The sequence below is a fragment of the Armigeres subalbatus genome, chromosome 2 (genome assembly GCF_024139115.2).
Source record: "Armigeres subalbatus isolate Guangzhou_Male chromosome 2, GZ_Asu_2, whole genome shotgun sequence".
Classification (NCBI taxonomy): domain Eukaryota; kingdom Metazoa; phylum Arthropoda; class Insecta; order Diptera; family Culicidae; genus Armigeres; species Armigeres subalbatus.
In genome coordinates, this window is record NC_085140.1 from 97,844,246 (window position 1) to 97,871,627 (window position 27,382).

The 27,382-nt window shown below is 40.2% G+C and overlaps 2 protein-coding genes across 8 annotated transcripts in view; one reads left to right on the forward strand and one right to left on the reverse strand.

Annotated features, from left to right (window-relative positions):
- LOC134210268 (uncharacterized) overlaps positions 1 to 27,382 on the forward strand; it is a 332,517-nt gene that overhangs the window by 110,459 nt on the left and 194,676 nt on the right. The window lies entirely within an intron of this gene.
- The window catches only part of LOC134209094 (uncharacterized), an 88,368-nt gene that overhangs the window by 16,469 nt on the left and 44,517 nt on the right, over positions 1 to 27,382 (reverse strand). Inside the window, exon 3 of the mRNA XM_062685071.1 lies at positions 5,894 to 6,016. Coding sequence (XP_062541055.1) covers positions 5,894 to 6,016 — 123 coding nt within the window. The remainder of the gene's footprint in view (positions 1 to 5,893; positions 6,017 to 27,382) is intronic.

Genomic DNA, 27,382 nt, shown 5'->3' on the forward strand with positions numbered 1-27,382 from the left:
AGATGTTGTAAGATCTCCAAATTGCCCTGGAGTTTGAGTAAAATGGTCTATCGAATCAACGAAGGCATCCATGATGTCCCCAACCGCGGTATCAACCCAATTATGTCCTCTGAGTATTTATCTTTCACTTGCGTCTCAAATCCAGGCATTTGAGATGTTGTAAGATCTCCAAATTGCCCTGGAGTTTGAATCGAATGGTCTACCGAATCAACCAAGGCTTCCATGATGTCTCATACCGCGGTATCAACCCAATTATGTCCTCCGAATATTTATCTTTCACTTGCGTATCAAATCCAAGGCATTGGAGTTGTTGTTAGATCTCCAAATTGTCCTGGAGTTTGAATCAAATGGTCTAACGAATCAACCAAAGCTTCCATGATGTCCCATACCGCGGTATCAACCCAATTATGTCCTCCAAGTATTTGTCTTTCACTTGCGTATCAAATCCAGGCATTTGAGTTGTTGTAAGATCTCCAAATTGTCCTGGAGTTTGAGTAAAATGGTCTATCGAATCAACCACGGCTTCCATGATGTCCTCCGCCGTAGTATGAACCCTGTTAAGTCCTCCGAGTATTTGTCTTTCACTTCCATCTCAAATCCAGGCATATGAGATGTTGTAAGATCTCCAAATTGCCCTGGAGTTTGAATAAAATGGTCTATCGAATCAACCAAGGCTTCCATGATGTACTCTGCCGTAGTATAAATCCTATTATGTTTTCCGAGTATTTGTCTTTCATTTGCATCTCAAATCCAGGCATTTGAGATGTTGTAAGATCTCCAAATTGCCCTGGAGTTTGAGTAAAATGGTCTATCGAATCAACCAAGGCATCCATGATGTCCCCAGCCGCGGTATCAACCCAATTATGGCCTCCGAATATTTATCTTTCACTTGCGTATCAAATCCAAGGCATTGGAGTTGTTGTTAGATCTCCAAATTGTCATGGAGTTTGAATCAAATGGTCTACCGAATCAACCAAAGCTTCCATGATGTCCCATACCGCGGTATTAACCTAATTATGTCCTCCAAGTATTTGTCTTTCACTTGCGTATCAAATCCAGGCATTTGAGTTGTTGTAAGATCTCCAAATTGTCCTGGAGTTTGAGTAAAATGGTCTATCGAATCAACCACGGCTTCCATGATGTCCTCCGCCGTAGTATGAACCCTGTTAAGTCCTCCGAGTATTTGTCTTTCACTTCCATCTGAAATCCAGGCATATGAGATGTTGTAATATCTCCAAATTGCCCTGGAGTTTGAATAAAATGGTCTATCGAATCAACCAAGGCTTCCATGATGTACTCTGCCGTAGTATAAATCCTATTATGTTTTCCGAGTATTTGTCTTTCATTTGCATCTCAAATACAGGCATTTGAGATGTTGTAAGATCTCCAAATTGCCCTGGAGTTTGAGTAAAATGGTCTATCGAATCAACCAAGGCATCCATGATGTCCCCAGCCGCGGTATCAACCCAATTATGGCCTCCGAGTATTTACCTTTCACTTGCGTCTCAAATCCAAATATATGAGATGTTGTAAGATCTCCAAATTGTCTTGGAGTTTGAATCAAATGGTCTATCGAATCAACTAAGGCTTCTATGATGTCTGCTGCCGTAGTATAAACCCTACTATGTCCTCCGAGTATTTGTCTTTCACTTGCATCTCAAATCCAGGTATTTAAGATGTTGTAAGATCTCCAAATTGCCCTGGAGTTTGAGCAAAATGGTCTATCGAATCAACCAAGGCTTCCATGATGTCCTCAGTCGCAGTATTAACCCTATTATGTCCTCCGAGTAATTGTCTTTCACCTGCGTCTCAAATCCAGGCATAGGGGATGTTGAAAGATCTCCAAATGGTCCTGGAGTATGAGTAAAATGGTCTATCGAATCAACGAAAGCTTTCATCATGCCCCTAGCCACGGTATCAACCCAATTATGTCCTCCGAGTATTTATCTTTCACTTGTGTCTTAAATCCAGGCATTTGAGATATTGTAAGATTTCCAAATTGCCTTGGAGTTTGAGCAAAATGATCTATCGAATCAACCAAGGCTTCCATGAAGTCCCAAGCCGCGGCATCAACCCAATTATGTCCTCTGAATATTTGTCTTTCACTTGCGTCGCAGTTTCAAGCAATTGAAATGTTGTGAAATCTCCAAATTGTTCTTGAGTTTGAATCAAATGGTCTACCGAATCAAACAAAGCTTCCATGAAGTCCTCAGCCGCGGCATCAACTCAATAATGTCCTCTGAATATTTGTCTTCCACTTGCGTCGCAGTTTTGGGCAATTGAAATGTTGTAAGATCTCCAAATTGTCCATGAGTTTGAATCAAATGGTTTATCGAATCGTCCAAAGCTTTCATGCTGTCCCCAGCCGCGCTACCAACCCAATTATGTCCTCCGAGTATTTGTCTTTTACTTGCATTACAATTCTAGGCATATGAGTTGATTACTTTACTTATGATGTTTATTGTTTATTATTATTATAATAATCATTCGACAGTGTATGTTTGTCTTAATGAAACTTTACTCTAAAAACCTCAATTTTAAGAACATCACTTTGTCAGTCGAAGTCTAATTTCGGGCACGTCTCGTTAAATCCGATAATCATTGATCAAATTGGTACAATCAGGTCCTAGTAATGGTGTCCTCGAGGTAAACGGAAGAAGGCACTAGAATGGAACGTATAGGCAAGCATATTGATGGTTTATTTCGGTTTTTTCTCTTTGAATCGAGAAAATGAGGGAAATGAAAACATTTCAGAGAGGCATCGTAAAGCGTGTTGTTTTGGGAGGAGTACGTTAAGTACTACGTAGGACCAGTCACGGCAGCAGAAATCTCACACTCCGGTAAACTGTCATCCCTAGCTGCATGAATTGGGTAATGACTTGTCATAAGACAATTTTTAATTGTAACTTACCAGATATGTGAGGCCTTCTTTAGTGTCTCGTACATGACTCGACTAAATGTGTGCATGAGCTTGGAAGACATGATTAGATACATACCTTCGCTGGAGACATAGTTCCAGGCGAGGTTGATTTGGTTGACAGACAACTTGATCCACATCCAGGGCGATTTGGGGGACTAATAACATCGCATTTTTATGTACCAAACATGCGCATGGGCTCGGAAGATTGGATAAAAACATCAGCTGGAGACATATTCCAAGGTAGGGTTGATTTGCAAGTCGTGGTTCATATGGAAAGTAATTTAAAAACAATTATGTCCACTAAATTGCGTTGATATCGTGGCTGAAGACATCATGGCAGCCTTGGTTGATTCGGTAGGCCATTTGATTCCAACTCCAGGACAATTTGGAGATTTTACAACATCTCATATGCCTGGATTTGTGACGCACGAGAAAGTCAAATACTCGGGGAACGTAATTGAGTTGATACCGTGGCTAGGGGCTTCATGGAAGCCTTGGTTGATTCGGTAGGCCATTTGTTTCAAACTCCAGGACAATTTGGATATCTTTCAACATCTCATATGCCTGGATTTGTGACGTAAGTGGAACTTAAAGACTCGGAGAACATTATTGGGTTGATACCGCTGCTGGAAACAGCATGGAAGCCTTGGTTGATTTGCTAGACTATTTGATACAAACTCCAGGACATTTAGGAGATATTACAACATCTCATTTGCCTGGATTTGAGACGCAAGTGAAAGACAAGCTAGAGACTTCATGGAAACCTTGGTTGATTCGATAGACCATTTCACTCAAACTCCAGGACAATTTGGAGATCTTACAACATCTTATATGCCTTGATTTGAGGCGCAAATGAAATGCAAATACTCGGAGAGTTGATATCGCGGCTGAAAACATCATGAAAGCTTTGGTTGATTCAATAGACCATTTTGCTTATACTCTACAACCATTTGAAGATCTTACAACATCCCATATGCCTGAATTTGAGACGCAGGTGGAATACAATTATTCGGAGGACATGATAGGGTTTATACTGCGACTGAGAACATCATGGAGGCCTTGGTTGATTCGATAGACCAATTTATTCAAAATCCAGGACAATTCGGAGATCTTAGAACATCTCAAATGCCTGGATTTGAGATGGAAGTGAAAGACAAATACTCGGAGGACATAATTGGGTTCATACTACGGCAGAGGACATCATGGAAGCCGTGGTTGATTCGATAGACCATTTCACACAAACTCCAGGACGATTTGGAGATCTTACAACATCTTATATGCCTGGATTTGAGGCGCAAGTGAGATACAAATACTCGAAGGATATAAAAGAGTTGATATCGAGGCTGGGGACATCATGGAAACCTTGGTTGATTCGTTAGGCCATTTGATTCCAACTCCAGGACAATTTCGAGATCTTACAACAACTACAATGCCTGAATTTGATACGCAAGTAAAAGATAAATATTCGGAGGACATAATAGGGTTGATACCGCGGTATGGGACATCATGGAAGCCTTGGTTGATTCGGTAGACCATTTGATTCAAACTCCAGGGCAATTTGGAGATCTTACAACATCTCAAATGCCTGGATTTGAGACGCAAGTGAAAGATAAATACTCGGAGGACATAATTGGGTTGATACCGCGGCTGGGGACATCATGGATGCCTTCGTTGATTCGATAGACCATTTTACTCAAACTCCAGGGCAATTTGGAGATCTTACAACATCTCATATGCCTGGATTTGAGATGGAAGTGAAAGACAAATACTCGGAGGATATAATAGGGTTCATACTACGGCGGAGGACATCATGGAAGCCGTGGTTGATTCGATAAATCATTTTACTCAAACTCCAGGACAATTTGGAGATCTTACAACCACTCAAATGCCTGGATTTGATACGCAAGTGAAAGATAAATACTCGGAGGACATAATTGGGTTGATACCGCGGTATGGGACATCATGGAAGCTTTGGTTGATTCGGTAGACCATTTGATTCAAACTCCAGGACAATTTGGAGATCTTACAACATCTCATATGTTTGGATTTGAGACGCAAGTGAAAGACAAATACTCGGAGGACATAATTGGGTTGATACTGCGGCTGGGGGCATCATGGAAGCCTTGGTTGATTCTGTAGACCATTTGATTCAAATTCCAGTACAGTTCGGAGATCCTAGAACATCATAATTTATTACCACACATGTTTCGTATATAGTTTACATTTATTTTAACAAGTTCACAGGAGACTACATGCTTGAAAACATTTTCTGAAGCTTCATACATCGTGTAGTATAAAGTGCTTCCTAAAGATACCGAATTATCATCGTATGCATAGTAGGGATGCTCAAAATGTGTTCTTATGTTGCAGGTGATGTCTTTTATTTGTTATTTTATCATTTCCATCATCACTATATGAATAGATATCATTTTTGGTAGTGAAATATAAGTACATCTCCAAAATCGCATTTTTCTAAATCCGTTGCTTTACTCCCACAGCTCTAGTGAAAAATTGAACACCCCTAGATACAATATTTTGCAATGTCCAGAAACTAGAAGAGATGGCTAAGAGGTTGGTGAAAAAACTGAGAAAATCGGTTGAAAAACCACTGAGATATAGCCATTTGAAAATTTAGTTACAACGATTTTCTGAACGAATGTATCCGCGTAAGTTTTTTTAGCGAATCAATCCTAGTGTTAATAATTTCTATTTAAAATTCAAAAAAAAATAATCAATTTAGGAAATTAATGTCAAATCCAAGAGATTCCTATTAAATTACACGAATCTTTGTATTTTACAATATATATCAGTAGTGTCATAAAAATCGTTTAGAAATCTCATTCCTACTCATCATTCTTCAACACATTGCAAAAAAGTTCAAATGTTCGGCTGTCCAACTTTCCATCAAATGAACTTCAACCTCAATTGCCAATAACAGAGAAACAACCCATAATTTCGCCCGACCGTACCCACATCTACCAAACGATGTGAAAATGCTGAATCGCCTTCGTTGTTGTAACTGATGTTGGCGCACTTCACGATGACGGCGACGACGTTGACGCATACTCTGGCATTCCGATCCGCGGCGATAGGTCTCTGTGTATGCAAATTGTTCATACGATTTTAATTAGCCATTTTGATTATTTCTCACGCGTCAACCGTGCCGTCCATCGTCCGTCGTCGTCGTCGCCGCCTCTCTACTGCTCCGTTCGGTGATGGGTTCGTGTGCCTGCTCACATCATCTTCACGCGGCGTCGCATCGCCATGATGGACTTCGGACTCCATACGGCCCCAAGTGCCACCCATTTAATGAGGAAAACTGCATCAGTAAAAACTGGGACCGGGCGCGCTGCGCCCCCTCAACTTTCCTCGTCACAGTACGAGACTGATCTCACCTCCGGCTGTAAGTTGTAAAATGACGTCTCGGGCACGTTTTGTATTCAAGTTTGCCGGATCAATTCCGAGGCATGATGCACGTGTGCATTGTGAAAAAAAAAACTGCGAGCAAGCGGGGCTGTAATTCTCTCCAACCAAAGCACCAAGCATCGGAACCGGCGGCATTTGCATTTACTTCGATCGGGCCAGCTGATGTCAACGTCAGTCACGTATCACGAGGTGTAACTTCGCTCGTAGGTGCAGGTTCTTGGTACTTGAAGGGATGGCTGGGGCTGCCACTAAATCTATACTGGGTACGTGTTTGTGGGTTCGATTTCCTGGGATTAAGTTTGCTTGTCCCAGCAGTTCGTGATGCTGGTGCAAGCTATTTGTTAACGAAATGACTTTCCATCACATCACGTGCTCTAGAATAAACTTTTCGATATCTTCATCAAATTTTGTATCGGTTCTAAGCAAGTTTTTTTGCCTTTTCTCATACATTTTATAGTAGGGCCTATAGTGTCATATACCAATCGACTCAGCAGTCAGCACGACGAACTGTAATGATGTGCATATTATGCATAGAAAATTTTTCTGGTAAGACTGCTCAATTTCTGAACGAACTCTGAATATTACAAGGATACCGAGGTGAATTCAGAAAGGATTCTAAGGTAAAATTCGTGAAGGATTTTGAGGTGAATTCGATTCCGATTCCGAACTATTTGAGGAGCTATCCGGCTTTGTCAGAAGTGTAATGAAAATGATATTGAAACCAGATTTCTTTAATGTCGAGTCTAGAGCTCTTCTCGGTAGTGATAATGGAAAGCGACATGGCACCTACGCTTTGGAAGCTTTTTGAGACCAAAGATATCTCTGAAAGTTCAAGATGAAGCTAATTAGCATTTCGTTGCAGCTTGTGGATTTCGGAAGAAGATGCTTGGTCGATATTTTCTTGAGTTTTGTCTGGAGACTTGTCGACCGTAGTCGAGTTTGATTCCCGACACACATCTTAACAATCTCTGGTCATTCGTTGTTACCATCTTGAATTTATCACAGGAGAAGTGCTTTAGATTAATGAACACTATTTAGTCGTAAACCAGCATAATGATGAAGGAAAGACTGGCATAGATAATGACATATGATGTCATAATATAGGGTGTCCCAGAAAGTATAAGCATGATTTTGATACGCTCCTATTGTTTTAAGATACATTTTAAATGACACGTAATTACTGAGCATCATTGTTTACGTTATTTGTCGCTCTGTGATTCATTAGTACCATTTGGTTAAGTTTTTATGAGAATGCGAAGCTTTTTCCTAGAAAAGCGCAAACAAACTTTGCACGAATGATGCACTATTCCCAAAATTCACTGATTCAGATGGCGAAAAAAGAAGATAAGAGCATCGGAGCAGTTTGCAATGCGATTCGGTTTTTATTACAGGGCATGGAAAAATCTGAACGTAAATCGGTCCATATGAGCCATATGCTCGATGGGAAAAACGTTCAATCTTTTCCCGTAAAACTAGTACTTCTATTCAAGATTTGAAAAAATCTGAGAACATTGAAGAATAAAGTCGACCGAACAAGAGACAAAATGAACTACGGACTTTCAGGGAGCAGAAGAAGAAAAACGAAGTGAATAACATGCTGCATGTGTCAGGACATGGGCCCATAAGCTATACGATAAACTTTTGTAAGGAAGATCGTTATGCAAGGTGATAATAATGATAAACCATGAGTGAAGCTCGGTTATAAGAAGCTTTCACGGGACTAGTTCAACATGATCCGTGCTGGTGAAGTATTGACGATGTTGAAAAGCAAGTTTATTTTGTAAGCAACTTGTAAGTGTGGAATTCTCTCAAATACCTTTGCAGTGATCGATGCAATAACAGTTGATGTGTACGTTCAGGAATTATTGTAGCGGCGGTTACTGTCCATTATCCAAAAGCATCATAATTACAATACTATTTTGGCCGGTTTTGATATCCGTGTATTAAGCGATGGACACGGTAATCTGGTACTAAGCAAAATTAGTCGAATCCGTACTAGACCTGTGCGCCGCCACGCCACGCCGCCGCCGCCGACACTTATCGACGTACGCCGACGCCGGTCAAGGTGTCGGCGGCGCGCCATACGCCGGTTGGCTCCACGCCGCCGAATTTCGTATTTCACGCCGATGATTGGCCAAAAAAAATCACAGTATGCAGTGCGTTTGCATCTGCCGAACCAAGGCAACCTATCACACATTAATTAAATAGCTGTTATACTGCCGTCATACGCATATTTGTCCCATGTTTGCTGGGATTTCCTATAAACATGGGACAGTTATGCGTATAACGGCAGTATACCTTTAACAGATTTGTTTGCTTTTATCTCTGTCACTTTTACCCGCATTTGCGTTTTAAATGTTAGATCATCCAAGATCTTATTGGCTTGGCTACAGAATGCAATAATGGTAACTTGGCTTCTGAAATTGAACATTTCCTTTACTCTCCTCTTCTGAAATTGAACATTTCCTATTGTTAAAATAATGTCCGAAGGAATTTTGTAGAATTTTGTGTGAATGTGTGAAGGGTAAACAACGGGTTTCGGGCCCGTAAGCAGGGACACTTACCCGAAGTCCGCGGGATAAAGAGAATCTCCTTTCAACAGTGTAATCCAACAGACTAATAAATAGATTCGCAAACTTTTTTGAGCTTTTCAAGAGATGGCGCGTCAAATCCATTACAACTGTGGGGAAGTGTACCCATCTACATGGGTAAATTTTTAAAGTTAGTCCAAAACAGAATTTCTGAAGGAGTTCGTGATGGAATTGTCAGAATTAATCTTAGAGAGTTTTTTTTTAAGAATTTCCAGAAAAATTGGTTTCATTTGTGGAGTTTTTTTTTTGAAGAAGTTCCTGGAGAAATTCCCGATCGAATTCCTGACGGAATTTCTGAAGGTATATTAGAATGAGTTTGTTGATGACTTAGCGAATAAATTTCCTAAGGAATTATTAAAGGTATTTACGAAAAAAAAAATGTAGACATTTTCGAAGGAGCTCCTGCAGTAAGTTCCCAAGGAATGTTTGAGAATATTCGAATATCCGCAATCTCAGACGTGGTAGCGGGTCACTTTCTAGTGACTTGGTCACTTTTTTTGGGCAAGTCACTAAAAAGTCTCTTTTTTCGAGCTCAAATTACTAAAGTCACTTTTTCTCGCAAAAAGTCACTACTTTCAACTATATTGAAACTTTTGGCTAATTTTAATTTTGGCAGAAATTGAATGACGGATCGGAAAAATGACCGCAGAGTGCTTTTTGGTCCGAAAGTTCCTCTTTACTCCTTCGTGACTTAATATTCGCTTTGAAACTTGGCCAACAGTTTAACTTGGTGTTCTTATGGGATTTTCGACAATAATTTATTGAATGAATTTCATGTCATACTTTATGAACTAAAAGTGATGCAAACAGAATGCGCACAGGGATTTGCTGATCTTATAAGTTTTTTTCAAAAACTTTCGAATCAATTGAACTGTTTACGTTCCAGATTAATATTTTCAATTTTAGATATACTTTCCAGTGTTTCGAGGAAAGCAATAGTGAGCAAGGGGTGTCATTAATGCATTATTTAAGCAAACATGCATGCTTTCCATTTTTGGTAACAAATAAATCAATTTTGTTACATAAAATGAATCGAAATATTAAAATTGTGGTTTTTTGTTAAATAAATTAAAATTTAATTGTTAAATTCTAATATTGTTAAATAAATTAGAATTTCGATTGCCGTACAAAGCTTTTGGAATGTATAAAAAAGTTTTGTTATTGCTTGTTTTTTCCTTTTCTTTCTTGAATCTTCTTTTTAAATTGCAAAAATTACATCCAAGAAACAGTGCATAACATGAACAATTTTAGTTTTTTTTTAGTTTTAATATTTGGCTATGAAGAAGAAAAGTCTTTAGGAATAAAATATAAATGCTTGGTAAGATTTTTTAGCATTTAGCATTTAGCTTATGAGTTTCCTTAATATTTTATAGGGGTGTAAGTGACAAAATCTTAGTTTTGAGAAAAATGACTGTTACGTTTTTTAATATCATATGAAGATTTTAAAAATAACTAATATTCTGTGAATTTTTAATTTTTTTTACAAATACCGTACAAAGTATATCAATATACTGACGCCAAGTTCTAAAACCAAACCATTTTTTGCTACAGTCGCGAGGACAAGGACCCCGACCCAACTAACGAATTCGGTTTTTTAGTTGAGCCAGCTGACAGCCATTTGAACACGTGTATTTCGACTTGAACGTCACAAATGATGTACGGTTGCTTTTTAGTTGGGCTATGACTCAACCAGCGGAGGCTCAACTAAAAAGTTACCCAAGTATTTAAATTCCAACCAGCGAATCCCGACTGTATAGTCAACTCAAAGTTGACCAAAATGTCACTTACACGCTTTTGCTTCTAACCCACTCAATTTTTCTTGGCATGTAGTTTGGATTCTAGAGTCAAAACTGAGTTTGTTTTAATACTGCCCGGGTTTTTGAAGAAATTCTTGGAGAAATATAGGAATTTCTATGTAAATTCCAATAGCTGTTTGGAAAATCCATTTGAAATTCCTTCGTAAATCACTTTCAGAATTCCTTCGAATATTCCTTCAGAATCTCATTTTAAAATTCTGTTCGAAAATCTTTTCAGGTTCTTTTTCGGTTATTCCTTCAACAATTGAGTCGGCAATTTCTTCAGCAATTTCTTCAGCAATTTCTTCGAAAATCTTTTTAGAAAAGTCACCAGGAATTAATTTGGACATTCATCCAGGAATTCCTTCAGAAAACACCTCCGGAAAGGTATTTGTAATATGTTCATAAATTCTTTTGGAACTTCCTCCAGGAAGTCTTTAGAAAATTACTTCAGTAAACCATACAAAATTACGGTAATAAAAGTTCCGGAAAGATTTCGAAGTTGAATAAATTTCTAAAGGAATTTTTGAAGAAATATCTAAAGATATTTGAGAGTTAAACTCTGCAGCCGCAATTCCTGAAAGAATTTCTACACGAATTTCTATATTCATATCCGAAGTACTTTTCAATGAACTCATGTGCTGTGATGCGGAAATGTCCTAGTGGAGGATGTAATGTAAACTTTTGCTGTGGAGATACAAGCCATAGCTATTAGGATGTCCCTCCATCAGTCTAAGGCTATCAGTTGTACAAAAAACCTCCAAATTTCATAAAAAGCATGATATGCCTTGCTGCGTGATTTTTTTTTTCTCAGCTCAAAATTCTTCACGCCGATTCACGCCGCCGCCGCCGAACATTGCTTACGGCGTGACGCCGCCGACGCCGCCGCCGCCGGTGTAAAAATGGCCTTACGCCGCCGCCGTTCACAAATACTTCGGCGCACAGGTCTAATCCGTACTTAAGGAGATGGATTCTCCAAATCATTCCCAGAAAATTACTATCATAACTTTTTGTGCTTTGACAAAGGCATATTTATGAAAGCATATTAAGGAAGCGGACTCTATCAAAACTTTGTAAAAAAGATTGAAAATGTAGCCTAAATCATTGACAAACGGTTCGTGGTGAAGCTAATGGGTACCATCTGATCAAAATCCCATTCCTTGGCATACGATCGAAAAGATCTCGGAAAAGTGACACTGAAATGCAGTAAAGCATAGTAAAATACATAAAAGCGAAACAAGAATCAATTATTCCCAAAAAACAATGTCATAATCAGTGTTGTGCGGAATTATTATCAGACGATAATGATTGCAATTTTCATGTGGAAACTTTTCACGTGAAAACAGTAGGCTAGTTGTCGGCGACAACTTATCAAATTTTGTACTCAAACGATAATAAACACAGAATTTTCATTCAAAATTATTCTTTACTAATATCAGCTAATTGTCAACAGTCCCGTTATATCTTCTATTGAGCGTTATGGTTCCATGGTAGCAAGGAAAAATAGTTCAAAATGTAACGGTAAATGCTTCAAATCAAGATACAATTTTCAAACGCTTCTTAATCGCTGGCGAATTTTTTCCACTTGATAATTTAAAAGTGAGATCGCGGGTAAGTTTTGATCATCTTCGAGTTTTTGAAAATTTGATCTTTCCCATCCCTGGTCATAATATTTTTTTTAAATCGTTTTTTTTATCTTTCTGGGACGCCCTATAAGATCATGATTTTAAGCAACAGTAGAAATAATCAAATCAATAATAATTCACTGGTTCACGGCTCAAGAACTGAAAATAGATTAAGAAAAAAATTAGAGATAGGAATATTATCTTAATTAAAGAAATATCTGAACAAAGAAGGTGTTGGAGAAGATGGATGCCAAAATATTGGCAGAAGCAAAAATGTTTATTCGTTCAACGGATTTTTCAATTTATTATATGGTCGGGATTCTACCAAATCACACCAAGCGCCAATGAAAAATTTCCAATGTTTTTGCCAAAGTTTTCGTTTAACAGATTCAATTAATCACAAATCGCATCGGACATCGTTCAACGCCATAACTAAGAATATTCTAAAGCACATGTACGCATGATTTGACATACAATACTTTCTACTTCCCTTTTACGAACAACACAAGTCAGTCAAAAAACCGATTGGTGCGGTTTGGCTGAACCCCGACCATTTCTAGGTTAACTATAGACCAACAATTGAAAAGGGCGTAAGAGCCAAAATTTATTTTTCTCGGTACATACATGGACGAAGAACTGGAAAGAAAAAAAAATGGGTTATTACACCCTTTTCAAATATTGGTCTAGAACTATCGATTTTTACTTACTTAATTTAAATTGTTCGGGGCTGTCATTTTGAATCTGAAACATCAATTTTCCCAGCAGCTGTTCTAGGTGCAGTTTTTAACGTAGGACTTACGTCTTTTTTACTATAGGGCACTGCACGGAAGAATCTCTTTCCCTTTCGTTCTTCATGAAATTTGACGTTTACTAGCCTTGTTGTTTTCAGATTTCTTTGCAGCAAAAACGAGACAAAGCAGTCTGTGCAGTGCCCTATACTGGATGTCATTTAGATTTTTGGAAATCGAGAGCGTTACGCTGAAAGGGAATTTTTCAAAACGTTACTAGTGCCTTTATCTTTCGATGGTTTTTGAAGATTTATATATCAATCGACTCGTACACTCTCCAGCAATTTGTCAATTTTATTGAAACTTCAAATTATTAACGACGTGCTATTGAAATTTTTAATTCTTGTCAAAGCCAATAAAAATTTCATATATAACCAATCCCGTGCATTCCTAACACGGACATCAGAATGCGGTATGTGCACTACAAGATTTTCTTTGTGCCTGTCGTGTGTGAGCTATTCCAGTTTGTGACAGCAGCGCGTACTGACGTACTTTTTGCTAGCGCATTTTTTTTCGTTCGTTTGCTGTGTTTACGTACACAGCATGCAGTCGCCAGCAGGAGAATATGCATGAAAGAAGAGGAAGCATTTTTTGTTATTCTCGGAGTTCACGGCTAGAGGCCGATGTTGGCTGCGATGGCAGCGGTGGTGGATGAATAAAAATAAAATTAGCCCAGAGAGATTTGGTCTGCTCATCCAGGGAATTTTATTGGATTCATAATCCACATCCTTCCGGGCAGAGCATAAAATATTCATCTTCATGAAGCAACTTCAGTCCGAATTTTTACAAACATCGCATGATTATTCAAAACATAAACGACATAGTCAAACGACTGCTCCACCAACTCATTCATTCGACTGTCACTGAGTGTGTTTACTATGTGCAGAAAAAAACAAAATTAGAATTGTTTATATTGATGTTTACCGTTGAAAGGGCCTCGCGGATGCAAATCGGATTCAGTTCTGTGTGATATTACTTTACTTTACTTTACTCAATAAAAACGTGTTCAGATTTCAGATAATTTATCGATTTGTAGAATGTGCATGAATATTCAATGACTAATATTCAACTGAATATTGACAGTCCAGAGCCGAAAATGAATGTGCCTGGAAGTGAGCTGACAAGTGAAGAAAGGCGGTCTTCACAAAAAAAAATTGATTATTTTACACTCTGCTTCCGGGAGTGGAACGAGTCATGGCATATGTTAAGTTGTGGTTGGTACTAAACCACACGTACATTAAAACAGAGTTATACTATAACAGTCTGATTCTCCACCAAAAAATCAATTACACTGATAAAAAAAAATAAATAAAAATAATTGTTAAGAAAATTATTTTGAGCTTTCTAGTGGAATGTCGTCACTTGTCATAAGACGAGTGTGCACCTTCCCATTTAATTCCACCACTTGATTGTACCTTGACAGATATGTATTTTGACCTCAACAGTAAGGTCGTCAGCCCTAACAGATAAATACACGAAGTCGATAACACTCACACTTGGGCCCAAGTCAAGGATGGATATCTTTAACGTTGGCCCTATGAATCCTTAAAGGTGCTCAGAACTGCTGAGAATGAAACCAATTTCAGTGCATGGTGATCACTTAACTTAAATTTAAAATTTTCCGCATATTTCCCGACTTTTTCCCGATTTTTTTTTTTGAAAAATTCCCGTTATAATTTTGAAGATTCAAAAAAAACATCTTGAATGATCTTATTGTATTTTAGAAGTGCTGTAATTGACGTTTACTGTCAAAAAATTATCTCAGTCTCAGTCTCAAATAGTCAAAATAGTCTCAGTCAATTCTTTGACTAATTTAAGGACATTTTTTTAAAGTTCCTTAGAATATAATCAGCAATGATTCAGAATCATTGCAAATTTTCGAGCGCTATTCTAGCTCGAATTTTGAGTAAATTTGAACAAACTTGCAGGTTTCCCCAGCAGTATTCTATACATGTTTGAAAACTTCTTCATTTCATGAAATAATTATGTTGCCGCTAAAAAAGCGTCGAAACTGCAAAGTGGATCGATCCCTCAATAAAATGACGCATCCAAACACCAAAACAATTAAAAAATATTTGAATCTAGAGATTCATTCGAAGTTCAAATCCGCAAGAAATAGAACTGAGCAGTATAACAGTCTTAGGCTTCTGAAACTGTGGAGTTGGAGTTGTTCACATCAAACGATTTGGTCTTGCTGGCATTGATGAGTGGGAGCATACGACCAGGTCATTCAGTTTACTCTACATGGTGGAGCAGTACCATCATCTGGGTCCATTGCGCTATAGGTGGACTGCTAGAGTGGTCCATGATTCGGTCGATTACGATGGACAACAGCAATCGAGATATAATACATCCATCCTTGCCTCACTCTAGCGATTCCATCGTGCAGGACTCTTGATTTTGTCTAGAACTGCCTTGCTTCTAGGGCAGTTTTTCGTGATTCAGACGATCGAAGGGTTTTCCGTGGTCAATCAGTACCAAATTAGGGGCTGGATGTTCTGGTAGGTGGCAGCGTTGAAGAAAAGTAGGCTGCGAAAAATGCTAAGGAGAGGAGTAAATTACGAGTTCCGCGGTATGTACAGGCATACCTCAATTGTACGTACATTTTACCTCGATAGCACGTACAAAAAAAAATTTTTTTTTCGTTCAATTTTCTGTACGATTTTAGTAAAAATTTGAATATGCTTTGATCATGGCACATGCGGGGGTCCTTCATATGTTACGTAATAATTTCACAACTGCTTTTAACACCATCGTAAGCTTATAACGAATTTAGTAGCAAATTTTGAAAAAGCAGCGTGTCATAAATGTTTGCCAGTCTTACGTAACACATATCATACTATCATTTTAAATAATTGAAGGAACATCTGGAACAGCTGAGCGATGGTGGAGCGCGTCCAAGCCCTCATAAATCAGAATATCAGCAAGAGGAATTCTTTTGTCTTGGACGCGTTCGCACTCGCGTGAGTATGTCATCGGCATAAGAGTGTTATCAGCAATAATTGAAATTTTGTGGATATGATTTTCTTAGAATGCAGATGTGGATAGTAGCTATCCACTTAATTGAACAATTATTATGTTTATAAATTATGTTATCTATCAAGGTAATTAGTTCCAGTTCTAGAATGCAATTAGTTCACCTGATAGACCAGAAAATATTTCCCCGAGGAGTAAATTAATTCCATCATTGGAATGGTGATTCATAAAATTGAATTTTCGGCAAGATATTTTACTGTTCAATTAAGTTTACATTAAGTTTAGTTCCACTTTTTTTTTCTTGAGAAACAAATTAGCAGCGTTACTAAAATGAGGAAAAATTTTGGTCGAAAATTTCCTCTGAGACGTCTTACTGAGATTTCCGAAGAAGTTTATCCTGGAACAGTAGTTTCTCCCAAGGGTTCTTCCTGGGATACCTTGGTAGTTTGGTCGAAAATTCCATACATGATTTAACTTGATATTCTATCTAGACCTGTGCGCCGATTCAAATTTTATCGACGGTGAGGCGTGATAGATCATTTTCACCCAGTGGCAGCGGCGTGGAGGTGATTAGCGGCGGCGTGAGTCAGCGTGAATCAATTTCGTGTATTACAAGTTTTTCGGAATTTATCTGGATGTTCCTCTAGGAAGTCCTCCGAAAGTTTCTCCGGGAATTCCTACGGGAGTTTTTCCAGATATTTCTCTGAAAGTTCCTCCAGGAATTCCTCTGGAAGTTCCTCTAGGAATTTCTCCGCGAATTTTTACGAAATTCCTCCGAACATCCATCTTAAATTATAGCCAAATATTTCTCCGTTAATCCTTCCAAATATACCCTCTAATTTACATGATTTTCTCGGTAATTTCTTCAGCAATTCACTTAGAAATTCTATTAGACATTTCCACAATCCCTTTGCCAGAGCTTCCACCAGAAAATCATTCCGAAACTCCCATGTAAACTCCTCCGGGCGTTCTGTCTGGAGTTACCCGAGAAATTTCATCAAAATCTCTCCGTTAATACTTCGAGGTCTTTCCGGAAATTCTCATTGAATTTCTTCAGAAACTAACGTGGAAGCCCTTGATATAGGTACTCACGCCCCGGGAATTCTTCCGGAAATTCCTGCAAGAACTCTCCCGGAAAATTGTTCAAGTTTTCTTTTTCTTCGGGAATTCTCTTGGAAATTCCATGCAAAATTTGTCTACAAATTCATCTGGCTACAAAAATTAAATTTCGTCGAAACCAGTGCTGGAAACACCAGAAATGCCATACTCGCTCGAACGTTACTGCCTGCATTTTTTCTAGCGCTTGCTTTGTTCGCGAGTACGGGCAGAGCAAAGATAAATGGCAAGGCAGTATTTTTTTCGCGAGTAAAAATCACGATCGCGAGTATTTGTGGTTACTTCGAATAAAATGGATAAATTTCAATTCACATAAACACAAAAACAATGAACAAATGTGTTCTTGCTCGGACATCCGTGAGAATCATTTTCCAAGGTTGGTTTATGACATTTTGCAAATTAACCCGAATGAAAGGCGAAGCTCCACGAATATTTTTCGGGGTTCGCTTTTCTGTTTTTTTTTCTGCGAGTAGTTACGGTAGGTAGGCAAGAAAAGGCAAAACAAGTGTTCGCGAGTATACTTCTTGTTTTGTGAACAAGTTTCCACCACTGGTAAAACTCTTTTGGAATTACCTACAAAAATTCCCCTTGAAATTCCTCTGGAAATTATTTTAGGGATTCTCCCGGAAGATCCTGCAGCCATTCTCAAAATTTCTACGGTAATTCGCTTAAAATTTCTATAAAAAATCATCCAAAATGCCCTTTCGAGAGTTTTTTCCAGGAATTCGCAGCAATATCTTAAAACAATAACCCCATAAAATTCTTCGAGAAACGCTCCCACTTTTTATTCCAGAAATTCCTTCATGTATTCTCTCAAAAAATCCGCCAATAATTTTCCCGGAAATTACTTTAAGAACTACTTCAGAAATTACTTTTAAAGTTATCCAGGAATTCGTTTCGGAATTCCCACAGAATTTTCTCAAATTATTCTGCAGAAAATTCCTTCAAAAACTACTCCGGGAAGTTCCTTTTTCAGGAAGAATAGGAGTATCCGAAAGGATTTCCTGAAGTATTTCCTAAAGTATTTTTTGAAAAAAATCGCGATGGGTTTTCTTAGTTTGAGTTTGAGTTTCGAAAAATCCTGATGGATTTACCTATGGATTTCCCGGAAATATTCTCGAAAAAAAAATCCTAGAAGAATATCTGAAACAAATCTTGGAGAAATTTGAAAATAAGAAGTTTTTCGAATGAATTTCCTAAGGAATTTCCAGAGGAAAATATTTATGAATGTCAAAACAAATTTCAAATAAGGTTTTGAAATAATTTCAAACTAAAATACGAAAAAAAAAAATCCTAGTAGAATTTTATAGAATTTTCCTGAAGAACAAACTAACATTTTCAGAAAAAAAAGTTTGGCCGAGAATGTGTTGAATAGTGGCCATGTTGCCAAAAACTATCCCACGTCGCACTTTTTGGCCAGAGATCTACGCTAGTTGCAGTTTGTAAGTAGATCAACATCCAATGATTTAGATTTGAATAGTTTATCGACAGACACCAGTGGTACCTCAATTCATCATGCTGATACCGATCAAGTATATAAAAGTCGGCCCTCCAGGCCTCCTATCAAAAAATCGTTTTTGGAGTTTATCCAGCTTTCCACGTTTGCTATAATGGCGGCTGCAATAATAAAACTGACATAACTGCTTCCCGACACTGAACTGAAATTAACAGCTAGCAAGCATTGATATTTTTCGTTGTCAATGGCAGTCCGAAATTTGTTATGTTTTTATAAACAAGATCAAATCTACTGAAAAACTGAGAGTTACCATTTGAAACAACCGCTTTGAAGCAATCGGTGAAAAACAAATAACAAATCGGCTGTTATTGGTAACGAAAAAATCTATGTTTGCTTGGACGGAAATTCCAGTTCAGTGTCGGGAAGCAGTTAACGTCAAATAATTTATAGCATCCGCCATTATGGCGAACGTGGAAAGCTGGATAGCCTTTTCGTTACATATTGTTGTACGAGAAAGGCATAAACGATTCTACAGACGAGAAAATTAAAATAACTTAGAAAGTTAGAAATAAGTTTTTTTGTTATCTTTTTACTCATCTTAGTGCACGCAAAAAAAAGCGTTCATGAATTCTTGAACTAACAAGTTCACAGTGTATTTTTTCGTGAACAACAGCCATGGATTCGGGAACACAGTCACGTTTCCTGGAACGTTCTGGAAAACGTGACTGCTGTTTCCGGATCCATGAATTAAATCACGGTGTATATTTGCTGGTTCACGAATTGGGGACGCTTTTTTTGCGTGTGTAATGTACTTATGTATATAGTTACGAATCATAATGCAGGTTCCTCCAAATCAACGCGATATGCGTTTGTTGTTATAGCTGACAGTTTGTCGCTTTGGTAAGGAAGCGTCAAGGAAGCCAATAGAATCGCAACGACAGTGACAGTTCAGGACAACCACAAAGCTTTTCATTTACATAAAATATATAGGTGGAATCCATAAAATACGTCACGTAAAAATGTTGTGATTCACCCCCAATCGTTACTTTTTGTAGTAACATGCATAATCATTAGGGTGGCTCAAATTAGTATGGGAAAAACTTTTTCCAATTTTTTTGTTGGGCCGCCCTCTTATTCGGTTCTATTTGATGCCCTGATGCTCTGGACAAAATTTCAGCCAAATCGGTCAATGTTTGGGTGGTGCTAAACTCGTTGGAAGTTTATATGCAAAAATGTATGCAGAAACATCCAAAAACTGTAAATTGCAGTAGGACGGCACAACTTACGAAGAAGAACTACGATACTCATTCAGATTATGAAGAATTTAATACAGAATGTTATGCAGAAAACCGCGAGAAGATTAGAGTTTGCCCGGCTTAGTTATTAGCATTTCTCTGAAGTGCGGTTTGAGCAAATTTCGTTTCTTTCACCTTTGAAAAGAAATAAATTCACCCCTACAACACTCCAGTAAAATGCTAATATCTTTGCCTAATAAACTCGAATCTTCTCGCGGTTTTCAGCATAACATTCTGTATTTAATTCTACAAGAACTGAATGAGTATCATTGTTCTTGATCGTAAATTGTGCCGTCCAACTGCAAATCACTGTTTTTGGATTTTTCTGCATACATTTTTCCATATAAACTTTCAACGAGTTTAGCACTGCCCAAACGTTGACCGATTTGGCTGAAATTTTGTCCAGAGCATCAGGGCAACAAATAGAACCGAATAAGAGGGCGGCCCATCAAAAAATTTGAAAAAGTGTTTTTTGAGCCACCTTAATAATCATGCATGATGTGTAACATATCTTAAAAACGTCATGAATATCACGTAATTTATGGATGTTCCGAAGCATTAACATACAATATTTCATAAAAACAATAGCCTCACATTTACAAGGACGATAATTTTGCGCAATGCTACATGTAGGCACCATTTCAAGAAAAATCTGAGTCATGCTGGTCCGTTGTGTACTATCTTCTTTTATTTTATATACATAAAAATGAATTTCTGTCTGTCTGACCCTTATAGACTCGGAAACTACTGAACCGATCGGCGTGAAAATTTACATGCAGAGGTTTTTGGGGTCGGGGAAGGTTCTTAAGATGGTTTGAGACCCCTCCCCCTTTTGGAAAGGGGGGCTCCCATACAAATGGAACACACATTTCTGCTTAACTCGAGAACTAATCAGAGAATAAATCAATTTTAGGCGAAACAAAGTTCGTCGGGTCTGCTAGTATTAAATATAAATTTGCTTAGAATACAGATCCTTCTATCGAAATTTTGGCTTCCCAGCAGTTTTATAAAAATTACATCCCTCCCAAATAGATAGAAAGGCAAACACAATTTTTTTTTGTTCGGTATTTTTTCTTGCTTCGATAGTACGTACACTTACTGACGTACGTTTATACTGACGGTTCAAAATTAAACAACCATGTGGGAGCAGGAGTTACTGGCCCTGGGATAGACATATCGATTCCCATGGGAAGTTGGCCATCCGTATTCCAAGCGGAAGTTCACGCAATTCTAGAGTGTTCTGTAATATGTTTGCGTAGGAACTACAGACACTCAAATATATGCATAATGTCCGACAGCCAAGCAGCTTTGAATGCTCTGAAGTCGGCAACATGCACTTCAAAACAAGTTTGGGAATGCATTCAGTCCCTCCAAAAATTGTGTTGTCGGAACCAAGTTAATCTATATTGGGTTCCAGGACACTGTGGAATAGATGGTAACGAAAAAGCCGATATGCTGGCGAGACTCGGATCATCAAGTCGGTTTACAGGAGCGGAACCTTTTTGCAGCTTACCAACTTCTTCTCTTCGTATGGAGCTGAAGGTATGGGAATCTATGAAAATAGAAACCAATTTTAGGAACGCAACTAATGCCAGGCAATCGAAACGTTTTATCACTCCGAATGTTTCCATGACTCGCAACATCTTAGAATTATCTAAAAGAGACCTAAGCACTTATACGGGTCTCATTACAGGTCATTGTCCGAGTCGATATCATTTGAAGCTTATAGGGAAACTTCAGAATGATCTATGTCGCTTCTGCGACATAGAAAAAGAAGATTCGGAGCATCTGTTATGCCGTTGTCCGGCAATTTTTCGAACAAGACAAAAGTTCTTCACCAAGGGGCTTATAGAACCACTTGAGCTTGGTAGAACAAATCCCAATTCGGTGGTGCATTTCATTCGAAAAGCTGAGCCGTGTTAGGGAGAAGCTGTTAGTCAAACAATGACGATCACTTCCAATAGCGATACGCCATAATGACATAGCAAGAAAAAAAGGGGAATATATTACAATAGATCAAAAAAATGGTCGCAGTAATAAAATATACCCGACAAGGAAAAAAAAAACGTACACTAAAATTACGGAGGTCTACGTACTATCGATGTATGCTTCTCTGTAAGTGAGAGTTGGCTGCTGCTGCAGACAGGACAGGTGAATTAGGTACACTTCCTGGCCGATGAAGAAGGGTTGGCTGCAGCAACCGGAGATTGTTGCCTCAATTACTCACTGACTTGGACAGCTGAATTGTTGGTTCGAGCACTTCGAACAACTTCTTCAAGTCTCAGCCAGTTCTGCCCATCATCGCATATTTGTAACATTTGCATTTTGGTTGATTTAGCATTTTGGTCGCCAAAGCGACCGTGTGCCGCTCAAAGCGCACAAGCCCAAGTCCTGGTGTTAGGTGGGACGCTAAACAGCCCTGACACGACGGCCCTCCGGCGAGACAGGAGGTTTGTGCAGGCCCAATAAGCCGCCTGGAAAACCAATAATTACGAACAATATAAGAGATAATGCGACTCGATATAATCGGCAAAGACCTAGGCGACGAATAAAGGATCACGATTGGAAGCTTGGAACATGGAACTGTAAGTCGCTAGGTTTCGCAGGTTGCGACAGGATGATCTACGATGAATTACATCCCCGCAACTTCGACGTCGTTGCGCTGCAGGAGATGTGCTGGACAGGACAGAAAGTGTGGAAAAGCGGGCATCGGGCGGCTACCTTCTACCAAAGCTGTGGCACCACCAACGAGCTGGGAACCGGCTTCATAGTGCTGGGAAAGATGCGCCAACGCGTGATTGGGTGGCAGCCAATCAACGCAAGGATGTGCAAGCTGAGGATTAAAGGCCGTTTCTTCAACTAAAGCATCATCAACGTGCACTGCCCACACGAAGGGAGACCCGACGACGAGAAAGAAGCGTTCTACGCACAGCTGGAGCAGACATACGATGGATGCCCACTGCGGGACGTCAAAATCGTCATCGGTGACATGAACGCACAGGTAGGAAGGGAGGAAATGTATAGACCGGTCATCGGACCGGATAGTCTGCACACCGTATCGAATGACAACGGCCAACGATGCATAAACTTCGCAGCCTCCCGCGAAATGGTAGTCCGAAGCACCTTCTTTCCCCGCAAAAATATCCACAAGGCCACATGGAGATCACCTAACCAAGAAACGGAAAACCAAATCGACCACGTTCTAATCGACGGTAAATTCTTCTCCGACATCACGAACGTCCGCACTTACCGCAGTGCGAATATTGAATCCGACCACTACCTCGTTGCAGTTTGCCTGCGCTCAAAACTCTCGACGGTGTACAACACGCGTCGAAGTCGGACGCCGCGGCTTAATATTGGGCGGCTACAAGACGGTAGACTAGCCCAAGAATACGCGCAGCAGCTGGAAGTGGCACTCCCAACGGAAGAGCAGCTAGGCGCAGCGTCTCTTGAAGATGGCTGGAGAGATATTCGATCCGCCATTGGTAGCACCGCAACCGCTGCACTTGGCACGGTGCCCCCGGATCGGAGAAACGACTGGTATGACGGCGAATGTGAGCAGTTAGTAGAAGAGAAGAATGCAGCATGGGCGAGATTGCTGCAACACCGCACGAGGGCGAATGAGGCACGATATAAACAGGCGCGGAACAGACAAAACTCGATTTTCCGGAGGAAAAAGCGTCAGCAGAAAGATCGAGACCGTGAAGAGACGGAGCAACTGTACCGCACTAATAACACACGAAAGTTCTATGAGAAGTTGAACCGTTCACGTAAGGGCCACGTGCCACAGCCTGATATGTGCAAGGACATAAACGAGAACCTTCTTACGAACGAGCGTGAGGTGATCCAAAGGTGGCAGCAGCACTACGAAGAGCACCTGAATGGCGATGTGGCAGACGAAGATGGCGGTATGGTGATGGACCTAGGGAACGCGCGCAGGACATGATTCTACCGGCCCCGGATCTCCAGGAAATCCAGGAGGAGATCGGCCGGCTGAAAAACAAAAAAGCTCCTGGGGTTGACCAACTACCAGGAGAGCTATTAAAACACGGCGGTGAGGCACTAACTAGAGCGCTGCACTGGATCATTGCCAAGATTTGGGAGGAGGAAGTTTTTCCCTAGGAGTGGATGGAAGGTGTCCCATCTACAGAAAGGGCGATAAGCTGGATTGTAGCAACTACCGCGCAATCACATTGCTGAACGCCGCCTACAAGGTACTCTCCCAAATTTTATGCCGTCGACTAGCACCAATTGCAAGGGAGTTCGTGGGGCAGTACCAGGCGGGTTTTATGGGCGAACACTCCACCACGGACCAGGTGTTCGCCATTCGCCAAGTACTGCAGAAGTGCCGCGAATACAACGTGCCCACACATCATCTATTCATCGACTTCAAAGCCGCATATGATACAATCGATCGGGACCAGCTATGGCAGCTAATGCACGAAAACGGATTTCCGGATAAACTGACACGGTTGATCAAAGCGACGATGGATCGGGTGATGTGCGTAGTTCGAGTTTCAGGGGCATTCTCGAGTCCATTCGAAACCCGCAGAGGGTTACGGCAAGGTGATGGTCTTTCGTGTCTGCTATTCAACATCGCTTTGGAAGGGATAATACGAAGAGCAGGGATTAACACGAGTGGCACAATTTTCAATAAGTCCGTCCAGCTATTTGGCTTCGCCGACGACATAGATATCATGGAGGAAGCCTACATCAGACTGAAGAGGGAAGCCAAGCGGATCGGACTAGTCATCAACACGTCGAAGACGAAGTACATGATAGGAAGAGGTTCAAGAGAAGACAATGTGAGCCACCCACCGCGAGTTGGCATCGGTGGTGATGAAATCGAGGTGGTAGAAGAATTTGTGTATTTGGACTCACTGGTGACTGCCGAAAATGATACCAGCAGAGAAATTCGGAGGCGTATAGTGGCTGGAAATCGTGCATACTTTGGACTCCGCAAGACGCTTCGATCGAATAGAGTTCGCCGCCGTACCAAACTGACCATCTACAAAACGCTCATTAGACCGGTAGTCCTCTACGGACACGAGACCTGGACGATGCTCGTGGAGGACCAACGCGCACTCGGAGTTTTCGAAAGGAAAGTGCTGCGTACCATCTATGGTGGGGTGCAGATGGCGGACGGTACGTGGAAGAGGCGAATGAACCACGAATTTCATCAGCTGTTGGGAGAACCATCCATCGTTCACACCGCGAAAATCGGACGACTGCGGTGGGCCGGGCACGTAGCCAGAATGTCGGACAATACCCCGGTGAAAATGGTTCTCGACAACGATCCGACGGGCACAAGAAGGCGAGGTGCGCAGCGGGCAAGGTGGATCGATCAGGTGGAAGATGACTTGCGGACCCTCCGTAGACTGCGTGGCTGGCGACGTGTTGCCATGGACCGAGCCGAATGGAGAAGACTCTTACATACCGCACAGGCCACTTCGGCCTTAGTCTGAATAAATAATGATTACGGAAGGGATTTCTGTTCTCTGAATCACAAAAATGTGTGTGGCGCCCAGGGATGCAAGAGATTTTCATATAAGGTCAGAGCTTTGTCGATCACGATTTCATCTCGTTCGATATTTATATTTAAAGCATAAATTTCTGAGTTTTAAATTCACCACCTGCCTTTCTACTCCCCTTTAAAAAAGCCATAATCTGACGTTAAAATGTTTGTACAGTACTGAAATCAAAGTCCTTTGCTCAACACAAGTAAGCAAATGCAGATGATGATGGTCTCGCCCCATACCCCTACAAAGGTTTGAGCTAGACGATTTATCTTTAAGCTATTTAATTGGGATCAATTTAATCAGATTTTACAAAACAATAAACGATCCGCTTAATTCCACAGATATAAGCTACCATACCAATCACATGGTTGTTAACGTTAATCAACGATTAACGCCAGACCGCATCGTGCTTTCGTGCTGTGCGGTTCTTTCTCTCGTTGCGGAAGGAAGTTTTTAATACTACCCGAAGCTATTTTAATTTCAACGGTGCTTCTTAGCGCTATTTGTACCCACTGATCCCGTTACGATCTTTGCAAGGACCCGTGCCTTCGTTTTACGTTGGACCCGTTTGTGGAAGTCAAATTCCGACAAGCGGTGGTAATCCTGCAGGGACACCGTTCTGGGAAAAAACCTCTTAGAAGGTCACGTCTCCACGCTCAGCAATGAGTATTAACAAAAACAAGAGGAAGGGGGAGTCTCTGAATTCTCCACTTCCTTCAAAGAAACAAGGTTTCAAGACCGTCCTGCCAAAGCGCGGAAAAAATAGAAGGAAGCTGGAGAATTCAGATATTCCTTCTAACTCTAATAATGGAAATAATTCTTCTCCAATCGAACTGAGCAATCAGTTCGATTTGATTAATGATGAAATTGAGCAAATCGAATATACCTCTAGCCCAGGTGATTCGATTCATGCGAAAAAGCAAAGGATTCCGCCAATTGTGGTATCTGTTGCCGAGTTTTCTGGCTTCCGGAATGAGATTTTGAGTAACCTTCAGGGGATCAAGGTTTCATTTCAGATCGCTAGGAAGGGTGACTGCCGCGTTTTGCCTGGATCCTTTGACGATCGCAAACGTCTTCTTCAGTATTTAACTGAGAAGCGCCATAAATTTTTCACATACGACGACAAAACTGAGCGATTGTTCAAAGTCGTCTTGAAAGGTCTCCCCAGTGATGATAAATCACTGGATGAGATTAAAATTGAAATTTCTCAATTACTTTCACCAGTCCAAGTAATTAAGATGAAAAAGAAATCCCACCCTGGTACTTCCCAGAGGGGCATTTCTCAAGAATTTTATTTAGTTCATTTTAACAAAAATGAACTAAATAATATGAAAAGTTTGGAAAAGGCCTGTATTATGTCCCATGTCCGTGTTACATGGGAACATCTCCGCAGGCCTGGGGGAAATTTCCAAAACCCCACCCAGTGCCGTAAGTGCCAAAAGTGGGGTCATGGAACCAAACATTGTCACATGGATGCTAAATGCATGATTTGTGGTGGAACCTCTCACGCCAAGGACGCATGTCCTGTGAGAGAAGATTCCAATAAATTTAAATGTGCTAATTGTGGGGGCAATCATAAATCCAATTTCCGGGAATGCCCTTCACGCAAAAAAGTTTTGAATTCCCGTGGGTATGGGTATCCCAGATTCGACGGGTAGAAATTTTTCAAACGCTCAAATTTCGAAACCAGTTACCGGTCGAGCAATTCATACCCACCACAATTCACCAACAAATTTTGCCGCTCGTCAACGGGTAGCAAGCACTTCAGTAAATTCCAATTTTTCGAATGTACCTACGTATGCAAACATCGCTGCTGGTAGACAACATTTCTCTTCTCAAAATGAGGTTTATACCCATGTCCCAACGGAAAATAA